The 13,127-nt window shown below is 46.8% G+C and overlaps 2 protein-coding genes across 2 annotated transcripts in view; one reads left to right on the forward strand and one right to left on the reverse strand.

Moving 5' to 3' along the window:
* The window catches only part of FKBP1B (FKBP prolyl isomerase 1B), a 43,326-nt gene extending 41,710 nt beyond the window's left edge, over positions 1 to 1,616 (forward strand). Inside the window, exon 4 of the mRNA XM_068678765.1 lies at positions 925 to 1,616. Coding sequence (XP_068534866.1) covers positions 925 to 1,053 — 129 coding nt within the window. The 3' untranslated portion in view covers positions 1,054 to 1,616. The remainder of the gene's footprint in view (positions 1 to 924) is intronic.
* A 2,267-nt stretch (positions 1,617 to 3,883) lies between these two features.
* SF3B6 (splicing factor 3b subunit 6) lies at positions 3,884 to 9,528 on the reverse strand. Its single transcript, XM_068678764.1, has 4 exons — positions 9,356 to 9,528; positions 8,995 to 9,113; positions 5,494 to 5,632; positions 3,884 to 5,355 (listed from the first exon to the last, which is right to left on the reverse strand). Exons 1-4 carry the CDS (start codon positions 9,383 to 9,385, stop codon positions 5,266 to 5,268), a joined length of 378 nt encoding a protein of 125 aa, XP_068534865.1. The 5' UTR covers positions 9,386 to 9,528; the 3' UTR covers positions 3,884 to 5,265.
* Between the last annotated feature and the right edge of the window lie 3,599 nt (positions 9,529 to 13,127).

The following is a 13,127-nucleotide window of genomic DNA, read 5'->3' on the forward strand; positions in this document are numbered from 1 at the left end:
GAGTCTTACTTTGAGAGGAATTCAAGCCCTACCTCAAATAGTTTGTTGGAAGAACAGGGTTTTGACTCTTCATACCCCAAATACTGGTGAGTACTTTTACTGCTAGAATTAATCTGGGGTGAGAGAAATGGGCATCTGTGTCCGTCCCAGGGGCAAGGACTCTCTTGTGGAATGAACAGCACCTGAGGTGAGGTATCTGCCCTTGGATTTGAGCCTATGGGAACCTCTTTTAAGTAGGAGTGCATCAGTGCTTACTTTGCATCTGCCCAGCAGTAGGAAGTTGGATGTTTACAGCATTAACCTTTGGGCTGTACTTTTGAAGTCACAGAATGACAGAATCACCTAGGTTTGGAGAGACCTCCAAGATCACCGAGTCCAACCTCTGACCTAACACTAACCAGTCCTCCACTAACCCGTATCACTGAGCTCTACATTTAAACGTCTTTTAAGGACCTTCAGGGCTGGTGACTCCACCACTTCCCTAGGCAGCCCATTCCAGTGCCTAACAACCCCTTTGGTAAAGTCATCCCTGCTGGTGGCTGAAGAAGGAAAAATGGGGCTTCTTCACTGCTTGCCAATGAAGCAATGATTGTCGCTTCCCACCTGTGTTCCTGCTCTGATTTCTCATAACTACAAAGCTCTGACTGTACCTGCCACTGGGAGCCTTGTCCATAACGCCTGCTGATGGTGTTACAGGGATCCCGCACCCCTCAGCAGAACTGGCGATCTAAATAACAGCGGTGAGAAGCTGGAGGAGTTAGGAGACCTGAGCTGTGGCAGTTTGAGCTTTCTACAAAGGCTGAAAGATGAATCCCATGGTCCTAACTGGCCTCGATTCTGTAAATCTGCCATGCAGCGATTTGTTCTTTTCCTCCTAATAAATATGTTTTATCTTTTTTCCTCTCTCCCACACCCAAAACCCAGATGAGTTTAGGCCAGCGAGCAAAGCTGACCTGCACACCCGAGATGGCCTACGGAGCCACGGGGCACCCCGGGGTCATCCCTCCCAACGCCACCCTCCTCTTCGACGTGGAGCTGCTCCGGTTGGAGTGAGTCTTCTCGAGGGAGGCACCTGTCGATAACCATCCCTTCCTCCTCCCCTGCCCTGCAGCGGGAGAAATCTTCACTGGAATCCTCCCCTTCCCTGCTCAAGCCGTCACGTCAGTAGCGCCTGCTGTTCGGTTTCTGAAGCCTTCTCTCCGGTTTTTTAACTCTGTGGTGTCCGTAGTTGCCTTTTATCGGAAGCTTTGCTTTGGGAAAAAAAAACGTCTCCCGCTGTAACATGTTCAAGTTGTACATTTTATTTACCTTGCATGTAATGAACAGTCACGGTGACGATTGCAAATATATATAAATATAAATATATATATATATTCCTTACTGAAAAACCACTGCCTTACTGTACACTTAAACCAAGAAAAAAAAATAAAAACACAAAAGGTGCTCAAGAAATCCAATGTACGCCTTGTACATGAACGGGCATTAGCCAAACAGAGTTACCTGCGCTGCCACTTTTCTCAACTTGTACGTTCTGCTTGCTGCTGTTTTAAAAAGTACTGTCTCATTTAAGAATTAAATATATATATATAAAACAATAAAATATTGATACTTTACAATTTCTGTGTGTTTTTTTTTTTTTTTTTTCTGCTTTCTGCTGACCATTGGAATTATATTTGGTGCATAAGATGCTCTTCAAACAATCATCCACCAATTTTTTTTGTTAATTATGTCTCTCTTTACATGAACACGCGTAATTTTACATACTGCTTCTGTTACAGACTGCCCCGTGGAAGATCCCTGTAGGGGCAGCAGCACCTAGGAGGGTGCACGTAGGTTTCCTGACCCTCCATCATCTCCCCTGCACTGCTGGTGGCCCCTCAACTCTGGCCAAAATTTGGCTGCTTGAAGAGAGGGAAGGGGATGTTCCTACAGTGCAGGTTCAATTCTCAATGGTAAAACCAGTCTAACAATTCCTGCTGGAGCTGAACCAGGCTGAAAAGGAGCAAAATTGTATGCATCCACCTCACAAAACCTTGTTCATTATCACAAAATCTTATTTTTGGGCTGCACTTTCAGGTGCTGGTCACATAACCTGCAATTGTACTTCCCACACCATGCTCACAGCACTCGAGGCAGGAACGTTTCTTCCATTTGACAGTTGCATGAATGCACAAAGCACCGGCTCCTCCTCTGGAGGCAGGAGGATGCATAGACTCACCAAGAGCTCGCAGTGAGGACCTTTCCCAAATGCCTTGAAAGCAAACGGTGCTGGGAAGGATCAATGCAGCGTGCCCAGAGCGACCACGTGCTCCTGGTACACCTCCATCACCTCTCCACCCTGCTGCTGTCTACACAACAGCTCGGGCATTGCTCTCCTTTTCCTCTTCTCGGGTTTCTTATCATGGAGAAAGATAAAAAAAAAAAACAAAAAAACTAGGCACCTTTCCAGTGCCCTCGGTCGAACAACCCCAGCCTGCAAAACCCTCGTTACAGCTGCTTGATGAAGCTCTCTTCCCTCATCACCCCTCTCTCTTCAGAGACCTTTGTTGGAAGCAGAGATTATTACATTTTTCATGCCAATTTCATTGAAAAAAAAAATCTGAAAGGAAAACTAATTGTGCTTTGTGATACTTAGGGAAATTAAGTCTTCAAGGAAATGTAATCTTCAGCTCTTTATTTGACTGCAAATGCGTTAATTTATTTAATTGTATCATCGATCAACACAGTACATATAATTATTACCACTGTATAATGGATTGGAAAAAATTTGCTGCCACTGCCTGTGTAATCAGATATGCTCTTGTTACTAATTTCTAAACAGTGGAAATGGAAAAAAATGACCTTCCAGGCTTAATTTCATGCCCTACTTCCTGAAAAATTAAATGGAAAGCGAGCGCACACAAAAACCAGCACAGATGTAGACTGCAAGGCTGGTAACATCTGCCTTATTTACTGCCCTCTCTGCCATTCATACAACTGAACTCATTTCCCCATCCTTTGATATTCCATTTCAAACAAAATCTTGAGCAGACCTCATCAAAACAATCCTCCGGGCATTCGATTTCCATTCCCTCTGTCTTGCAGGTACAAATTATTATTTCATTTTACATGTGCAGGGACACTGAAAGCCCTGAACAGGCACTAGAAGAAAAAGTATGAAATGGAATATTTAATGAAAGGCAGCAGCTGAGCTCTCCGAGAAATCAAAAGCTGCTGATCTTGAGGATTCATTGAAGGAATTTTTATTAATCTTATTACCCTAAAGAATTGCTTTATATATATATTTCGAACAGCATCAAATCCTCACCCAAACAGACCCTACAGTGCACGCAACGCGCTCTGTGCTATTGATAGAGGGAATGCAGGATTTGTACGTGACTTTAAAGAAGTCTGACAGAACGTGGCTCCATCCCTAGTCCATCAGTGGTTTATTGCCAGCATTTATTAGAAGCATAAATCCGGCATGGTAACGAGCACCTCTGGTTCCAGTTACAGCCAGGGGCTTTCTAAATGCTCACTAACAACTTGTGTCAGGGATGTTTGCGTCCTTCTGGCACCCCTCAGCATCCTCACAGAGCTACGGCTGTGCACACAGCAGTCAGGCCTCGGGGCCTGAAGTGAAATTCGCTCATTGAACCATTCCTGAGGTACCCCATGTGTGCTCCCAGCTGAGAAGCAACTGGAACAGCACCCGGCAAATACAGGTGACAGCTTCTGTTGCAGCGCTGGGCATCATCCCCCCCTCACCCACCTGCTGAACAAGCAGGAATGTTTATGCACACACCACACGTACAGTGAGGGGTGCTCAGCAAAGTATTTCCTGTGTCACATGTTCCTGTAAGGACTGATTCCTTTTTAAAAAGGTTACAAACACAGCATAAAGTTTGATTAAAAAACAAAGCAAAATTATATACATGTTTATTTATATATTTTTTTTGTTTTTTCTTTTTTAACTAAACAGACAACTGCATTATTTAAAAGTCAGATTCAATAAAAAAGAAAATTGTCCTTTATGACAACATAATAGACAATAATTTGTAACCTGATTTATATATCCTCAGGCAAAACACGTTTGCATCTGCCCATGTTCTGCGCCGGCTAGGAGTTGCATGGTCAGCGAGCTGAACATCAAAATCCAAGTGCATAAATCCTCCTGGGAGGCGAGCTGACTGCCTGCTGTCACACAACTCGCAGCTGTTGAGACCAGAGGCAGAGCTCAGTCCTGACCACTTCTCAATTAGACTGGTTATGCAAACCAACAAACTGATTTTTATCCACGAGACATGAGCATTGATGCTTTTAGAAATAAAGAGCCCCAAAATTTTAATCTGGTTTCCTTTTTCCTCCACCAGACATTACACAGAGTTCAAACGACAAACAGGAAACAATCACATCACAGGAATCTAAAATTACCACCAGTATCTGTGGCCTTGCTTCAGTCTGGTGTTACCTAACAACATGAAAAGCATGAAGTTTATTCCTGTTGTTCTTACTAACTTCAGTTTTAACCTGGTACATTTAAAAATCTCTCTCTCAGCTATACAGCGATGTGCCATTAGAGCAAGATCGTCTCGCAGCAGCTCACCTGGTCTGTCCTCATTGCTGGGAACAAGGCATTTTGACAGAAGTCACCAAAGCAGTTGGATTATTTTAAAAGGCCACTCATTTCCTAGTTCGTGGAAGAAACTTCATTATAAACATGGAGTCAGGCTTCATTTGTTCCTAGTAACAAACATTCTGAGGAAAAAGGTGCAGCAAACCATACACGTGTGAACGAGAATCAAACCATACTTTTTTTTTTTTAATGAAAAACCAAAGAGCATGAGAATCCCTGTGGCAGGGACACTTATTTACTCACAATGCTCCATTTTTAGGAGTGGCAAGTGAAATTCACCATGCAGACAGCTGATACAAAGCCCCTTTAGCTCTCTGCATGAACTGGCCGCCCTGTTTAAGCTCGTCCTGCAGTCTGGGCAGGATTTCAGCAGGCCTGTGCTCAGTCCTGTCCTACAAGGGCCTGCCAGAGAGGACGGTGGTTACACAGCACTTACAGCTCAGCCCTGCAACACGACGAAGTTGTGTCCATTTAGGGGGGGTTGGTCTTAAAGCAGATCTTCTGATGCTTTACATTTAATCCTAATACGAAGATCTAAAGATTGAAATTACAATCTATTAAATTTAAAAAATATATACATCAGAGAGAATCCTTACGTAGTTCAAGAACACAATGGCAGGTCTTGAAAACAGTTTAAAAAAAAAATCAGTTTATTTTGGCGGGTCTGTGTTAATTCCATATTTTTCCTTGAGAAGCTTAAGCTGTTCCTCTTTCTTCTTTGTGTCCATCTTCTGGAATGCCTGTGGTTAGGAAAATAAAAATAAAAGGTGTAAGAAGAAAATTTGAACCTTTTGGCGTGTTCATTGCCAGAAATGGCCACCAGTTATCACCAAGGGTGACACTGGTCTCAGGAAGCTTAGAAAACACCAAGCACTCACCCTGTTTGCATTGTAGTACAGAACGACAAGGTATCTGTTGCACACGTTGAACCCTGACAGATGATCACAGGCATTTTTAGCGTCAAAGATGTCTTCATAGACTACATAGGCTGTTCCTCTCGTTTCGGGAGTGTTCCCACTGCAGAGCAAGATCAGGGTGAATGTTAAACTAACTGAACAGGAAATTATTCTACTCGTGTTTAGCAGTGACTGAGATTGGATTAGCTCATGCAGCTTCACCACAGAATGATTATTGCGTTTGCTTGGCACTGAAATCTATCCCTGCTTCCTACACCAATCTTGGAATTCAGAGTCAGAAGCGGTAGGAAAATGTAAAAGAGTCGTGGTGCTGTTGCTGTGAGGGGTTATCACATTTCGGCAAAGTTTTTGGAACAGCAGTTAGCTTGTTTTATTGAAGGTTATGGGATTGGGCTGTCTGCTAGTGACTGCCCAGACCTGCTGCCTCCCAGGATGGGATGCTGTCCTTAGCACACCACAAACCAGCCGTGCTGTTCCAAGACCACTTCAGACATACAGCCACCACCTGTCAGGCCATTGATCCAATTTCCTTTGCCTGAGGGACAGCAGACACGTCTGGGCCCATAACGCTAATGAGCTCAGAGAGCTGACAGAGCTCACGGGTCCCAGAGATCCCGGCTGGAACACAGCTACACTGACCTTTGTCAGCAGAACCCTTCCTAAGGCACTGACTTGTCAGAGAACTCCACCAAATGTCATCTCGCATGTCTGTTCTGGGATGCATACGCAAATGAAGAGGTGAACAGGTTAAAAACTGCGCAAAGGGGCTAAGTCGTTACAAAGGGAGCTCCACAGCGCTTCCTGTCTCACAACATCAGGATTTCTGAACACAGCACGAACCAGCAGTGCTGAACAATCAGCAGGCATGCTGCTAGCGGCTCCTGTCAGAAACACTTCAGCACATCTCCTGACACACCTGAATTCTTCACGTGCCGCTGTCACACCGCTCCAAACAACCTTTTTTCAGAAATCTTAGCTTTCCTTTACTAATGACCGTTAGTGAACAATTCCACCAATTTAGCCAAGTAACAAATTTACACCATCCCTTGCTCCTTTTACCACTTCCCCAGTAACTTTTGTTGCTCAACTCTGTATTGGAAGGATTGCACCAGCTGCACGTTCCAACCCAGCATTCAGGAGGACACCCCCATATTCACCTCTGTTCCTGCTTGTTTCCTGAAAGGAATTCTATGCATAAAACTCGCTGTTTCTGTGCTGGTTTTGCACAGCTGGGCAGCTGAGCCCCACCACATCTCAAAGGAAAAGGGTAAGAAAATGTGATATGAAGGACTCAAGGGTTGAAATAAGGACAGGGAGATCAATCAACAGTTACTGCCATGGGCAAAATAAACTCAGTATAGGGAGAGTAATGCAGTTTATTACTTATTACTAACAAGCTAAAGCAGCAAGACTCTAAAACACAAAAAAAAAACCACCTTCCTCCCCCCTCCCATCCACCCTCTTCCACCTTCTCCCTCCAAGTGGTGCAGGGGAACAGGCAATAAGGCTGCGGTCAGTCCCTGACGCTTCGTCTCCACCGCTCCTTCAGGGTCCCTCTCTGCTCCTGCTCTACCTGGGGTCCCTCCCACGGGATGCCGGCCTTCCTGAACTGAGCCTGCAGGGGCTGCCCACAGGCAGCAGCTCTTCAAGGACTGCTCCCACACGGCTCCATACCATGGGGTCCATCCCCCAGGAGCAAACTGCTCCAGCACGGGTCCCCCATGGCTGGGCAGCAGCTCCCCCCAGACCCCCTGCTCCTGCGTGGGCTCCTCTCCACGGGCTGCAGCTCCGGCCCGGGGCCTGCTCCTGCGGGGGCTCTCCATGGGCCGCAGCCTCCTCCAGGCCACATCCACCTGCTCCACCGGGGGCTCCTCCACCCATGGGGGGGCTGCAGCGTGGAGATCTGCTCCATGTGGGACCCATGGGCTGCAGGGAGACAGCCTGCTCCACCAGGGGCCTCTCCTGGAGCACCTCCTGCTGCACTCACCTGGGGGCTGCAGGGCTGCTTCTCTCCCATTTCTCACTCACTCCCAGTTGCTGTTGCACAGCAGTTTTTTTCCCTTCCTTAAATCTGCTCTCCCAGAGGTCCACAGAGGGTTGCTCATGGCTCAGTTCTGGCCAGCAGCAGATCCCATTTGGATGGACTCCTTTTTGTTCCCTCTGATCCGACATGGGGCAGCTGCTGGGCTCTGCTCACAGAGGCCACCCCTGCAGCCCCCCTGCTACCAAACCCTTGCCACGTAAGCCCAATGCAGTTCCTTACACTGAACAACCATTTTTCATCACTATGGCTCTGACTGACATAAGCACTTTCATCTGGGGTAAAGTTTGGTCTGTTCAGCCGTTACCAACTTTACATCCTACATAATCCAACCAGTGAAACTCACTGTGGATTCAGTACCCACCCCACTCTCAGAGCATAAGAAATAGACAGCAACATAAGCAAGGCAACATTCTGCTCTGGTCCAACTAACAACCTACTCCAAAACTCAGAGATGCCACAAGTTATTTTGTCAACACCTGGACAAAGGCAGTATGAAAAAACCTTACCAAATAAAGACTGTGTTTCCTTTCTATTTGTTCATCTAAAGTATGACTAACAACATTTTCTTTTTAAGTACTGAACATGAGCGCTAAGTTTGGTCACCTCCCCACTGCTTTCCAAATACTTAGAGGGGGGAAAAAAAACAACCCTTTTTCTGAATGTCAATACTGCAGCCAATCTTACTGCAGTTCTCAGTAGCTAATCCCAAATTCCAGCTTCAACCTGACTCTTTTTGCCTGCAACTTGTTAGAACACATTATTAACCAGATGAAATTATGGGTAAACCCACAGCAATTTGACAGTACTCTGGGTAACAAGGAATGTCAGAGCTCAGGTCTTCGATATTCAAAGGAACTAAAAGGAACAAACTCAAACATGCTGTAGAGAAGTACAACCTTAGTGCATTTAGAATGAAGTTATGGTCAGAGCTCTCTGATCCAAGGACTACAGCTTGAGGACAAGCTGGATCTGATAGTGGTGCACTAGTTTTTGGTAGACATGTCCAGTACCAATAGCAACATCTTTACTTTCCCATTAGTTCACTGTCTAATACTCACTAAGCAGCAGAAGTGGTTGCTTACAACCCTTGCTTCTCACATTTTTCCATTTATTTATAATAAATGTTTGAGCATTTAAAGTTGATTTAAATAAAAGTCCTTATATTACCCCCTTATCTGCATTTACAGAAGGTTTAAGCTTTTCCAACTTATCTACCAGCAATATTCTTTCCTACAGAATTCACACAGAAGAGAAGCATCACCACCCTCCCCTTTGGCACAGGGATGCTGCGAAAGTACATTCACCTTTTTAGCCGTAAAATCCAGTTGTCACCTACGGTAGTAGCACCATTGACTTAGAACAGCTACACCAAAGCTCATAAAGCCCTTAAATTCTCACAGAGAGCTAAACATACTCACACTCGGATCTGCCGAATAGGCCCGTATTTCCCAAAGATATCGTACATCTCCTCCGCGGTGATTTTATAGGGCAAGTTCCTGATGTACAGGATCCGGTTGACTTCTGGCGGCAGCCGGATCTGGTGGGGAAACAAGCCATGCGGTAACAGGCTGAAAACATTCACTTCAAACATTACATGTTACAATTTAAGTACTAAATCTCGTGCCTACGACAGCGGAGAGACTCCGCATCCCTCTCTCCCCCTCAGCGGCTATGCTTTTGCCTAACGAGAGAGCAGCCCGGAGGGCCGCCCCTCTCTCCCAGGGCCCCCCCTCGCCTCACACCCCTCCCGAGGGCCTCGGGGCAGGGGCGAGCACTCACGTTAGCTCGTTTGGCCGCTTGCATCGCCATGGTGCCGGCTGGAAGGGGGGCCTGAGGCCTGGCAGCGAGATGGCGGCGTTCAGCGCTCCTCCGGCCCCGCCGTTTACCTCAGCGAGGTGCCCGGATGCGATCCCGGCAGGCACCGCGCAGCACACCGCAAATTGCGTAACGCCGGCGGCGCGCCGCAAAGGGCGTAACGCAAGGGGCTGTAACGAGAGCGGCGCACCGCAAAAGACGTAACGCAAGGGGCGTAACGCCAGCCATGAGACGCGAGAGACGTAACGCAAGGGGCGTACCGCTACGCTACTGGCGCTAGGAGCCGCGTGTTGCAGAGCGCGGGACCCTGCCCCCAGCCGCCTGAGGGGAGGGCGGCCATCTTACCTCAGCCCCCCTGCCCTGGCAGGAGCAGGGTTTGGGGAGCTCAGGAGAGCAATAAATGTGGTGTTTTGTTTTTGTTTTTGTTTTTTCTTTTTCGCTCACGGGTTCAAGGTGTGGGAATAGAAATGTTGTTTTTGCAGAGTTACATTGTTTAGAAGGAGGGAATGTGGTACTGAGATATGCTTACAGTGATAAGAAAGTTTAGCAGGCGACCTAGTAAAATGCAGACAACCAGTCTCCTTAGGACAATTAGGTGAAAATCACGGTGTCAAGTCAAGTCAGATAAGTGAAGAAACATTACCACTTCAAACAGTAAAAATGTCAAAATAAATTTGAAATTTAACAGGCCGGCAACTGAAGGCCATGCATTGTTTGTGAAGCATCAGATAGATTGTGAACCTGGATTACCCACTCAGTGGGGAAACAGGGGAGGGTCCTGCCATCAAAAGGTATATAAACTGTGTTTTGGAACTAGTAGATGCGCTCTCTCCTGCTTGTGGGGCGCCCGCCATTGCAATCGCGAATAAATTACTACTTCACTGAGATCCTCGCCTGAGCCTAAGTTATTGGCTACGGAGTGTTTCTCACAATTTGGGGGCTCGTCCGGGATCCAGTCACCTACTGGGGAGCCCCACCGCCGCAGCAGCAGGAAGGCATGCCCCGCTGATTTCAGCGGTCCTGTGCATCGACGGTGGCGGTTCTGCGGAGAGCTGACAGAGGGCCCGAGACTGGTTAAAGAGGCAGGATCCGTGAAGTAGTGGGGAAAGGAAGAAGGTAGGCACTCCGGGTTTTTAAGAATCGATCCGGTAACTCTGTGCACAGACCAAGGTAAGAAATATTAAGTATTGCCTTGGGGGTCGGGTATCTGGTGTATGGTAAGCCCTTGCACGGGGAAGTGCTGGCACTACACCAGGGGAATCTGGTGTACGGTAATCCTTGCACGGGGAAGTGCTTGGAAGTACACCAGGGAATCTGGTAAACTCAGGTGTGCGGTAACGCTGGCACGGGGAAGTGCTTGGCGGTACACCCCCATCTTTCAGTACGTTGGTGTGTGGTACACTGCAGAAGGGAAAATTCTGTAGCACATACTGGCGAGGGTTAGGAAAGATGGGAAGTACGAGTTCCAGGGAATCTGGTAAACTCATAGGTGTGCGGTAACGCTGGCACGGGGAAGTGCTTGGCGGTACACCCCCATTTTTCAATACGTTGGTGTGTGGTACACTGCAGAAGGGAAATTTCTGTAGCACATACTGGCGAGGGTTAGGAAAAATGGGAAAATATGAGTTCCAGGGGACAGGGAGATATCCCTGGGGGAGTGCCTACTAATAGTTCTTCCTGAAGAATGATAAGAAATTGGAAACATAATCCCAAAATTAGAGGGATTGTAAAAGAAAAATAATTAAAAAAGGTTAAATATTGTGTATCAGTCTGGACAAAAGAACCAATTAAGGAAACAGCAGTATTTTGGCCAAAATACGGGTCTGATGAAAATTCAGGCTTTAAATTTATGTGCAAACAAGAAGATTCTTTTTTCAGAGAAGGAGCCAAGTTATGCTCCCTATAATCTTAATATTGAACTGGTGGCAGCAGCAGTCACTCCAGGAAGGGAGACAGGGACTATAATTAACACTGTCCCTAAAAAAAGTATCGTACCCTAGGCTCCGGCAAGAATTAGAACAAGGTAGAAGAGATATTGAGAATTTTGCCTTCCCTGATACTAACAGTACTAACACTAATTGTGTATCCTCTTAGGTGAACTACCCCCTCCTCCTTACCAGCAGAGAGGTTAGGACTTTTAAGAAGGAGAGGAAGTCTTTATTCGAGGACCCCAACAGCCTAGTTGAACAATTAGACCAGTTCCTATGACCTGATTTATACTCTTGGGGGAGGGAATTATGTCTATAAGTATGTTGTTTACAGGGAAAGAAATGGGAATGATCAGGAGGAGAGCTGCTATACAAGAATGGGAAAGAGCTCATCCTCCAGGACCAGGGGTAATACCGGCAGGGCAGAAATACCCACTTGCCAATCCTGGCTGGAATAATAATAGTGTGCAACACAGAAATCATATGAGAGACTTGGGGTCAGAATGAGAAAGTACTTGGGGATGAGACCTGAGGACCCAGTAACCCAAGGGCTCTTGAAAGTTCATTGTGTGATTAAAGCCTGGCAAAATACGCAGAAAATGATTCAGAAGGTGGGGGGATGTAGTGAACAGTCACTGGGGGACCCTCCTGCGGGAGGCCCTGGAGGTGTGTGTCCGAAGGGGAGATAAGAAGGAAAAAAAAAAAAAAAAAAAAAAAGAGCGAAACTAATGGTATTGACAGTGCAGCGGGTAGTGAGGCAGAGGGTTGGAGAAAGAGGAAGAAAATCTTCAGGGAGAGTCAGGGCCAGGATGGAAAGGAGAGGAAGAGAGATGAAGGAATGGCAGGCAAAGAAGGCTGCCTGTGTTGTGGCCTGAGTCCTAGCAGGGACAGGCTTTGATAAGATGTTTTAAGTGTGGCCAGGCTGGCCACTTCGAATAGGAATATGTGGAGTGGAAGAAGGAGGGAAGAAGGAAAATGGGATGAAATATGCTATATTGATATGTTGTTTATCTTGGAGGGAAAAAGTATGGAATTAAGTTGGACCCTGACTGAGCCTTTGGTGCTGGTATTAAAGTACAGGCTGGAGAAAGATAAAGGAAGTGTTAAAAGGGTTGCTGAAGGGGTTAAAGGTGTGGCATGTAGTATTTAACAGAGCTGTTTGAAGTTGAATGAGCAGGGAAAGGGGATGTAGGCATTATCTAAGTAACAGTCTAGAAGTTTTGGTATATTTGCTGTGGTGTTTGGTCAGTTTCCCAAGCATCGGGGAGGGGGACGGTGGGGGGGAACAGCCTGCTCCACCAGGAGCCTCTCCAGCGGCCGCAGGGGGGCTTCGGCTCCAGCGCCTGGAGCGCCTCCTCCCCCTCCTTCTGCACTGACTTTGGTGTCTGCGGGGGGGCTTCTCGCTCTCCCAACTGCTGTTGAGCAGCAGGTTTTTGTTTGTTTCTTTGTTTGTTTGTTTTCGTGGATGTGCTCTCACAGAGGCACGGACTGTATTGCTCATGGCTTGGCTCTGGGCGGCAGTGAGCCCCTTAGGGGCCGGATGAAAGTGTTTGAAATTGAATTGAATTACCTGCCACGGGGAGGCTTCTGGGTTTTTCTCACAGGGGCTGCCACTGCAGTTTCCCACGCCCCCCACTCACAGCTCCCGAACCTTGCCGTCAAACCCAATACACTGGGGAACAGCTAGGTCATTACTGACTTGTAAAGTATCAGGGATTAAATTAACTAATGAAACCCTAAAAAGTGACGGGGGCAGAAGGAACTGGGATAACAGTACCACTTTTGGGGGATACCAAGCTGAGACCAGG

This window comes from Anas acuta, chromosome 3 (genome assembly GCF_963932015.1).
Source record: "Anas acuta chromosome 3, bAnaAcu1.1, whole genome shotgun sequence".
NCBI classification, from domain to species: domain Eukaryota; kingdom Metazoa; phylum Chordata; class Aves; order Anseriformes; family Anatidae; genus Anas; species Anas acuta.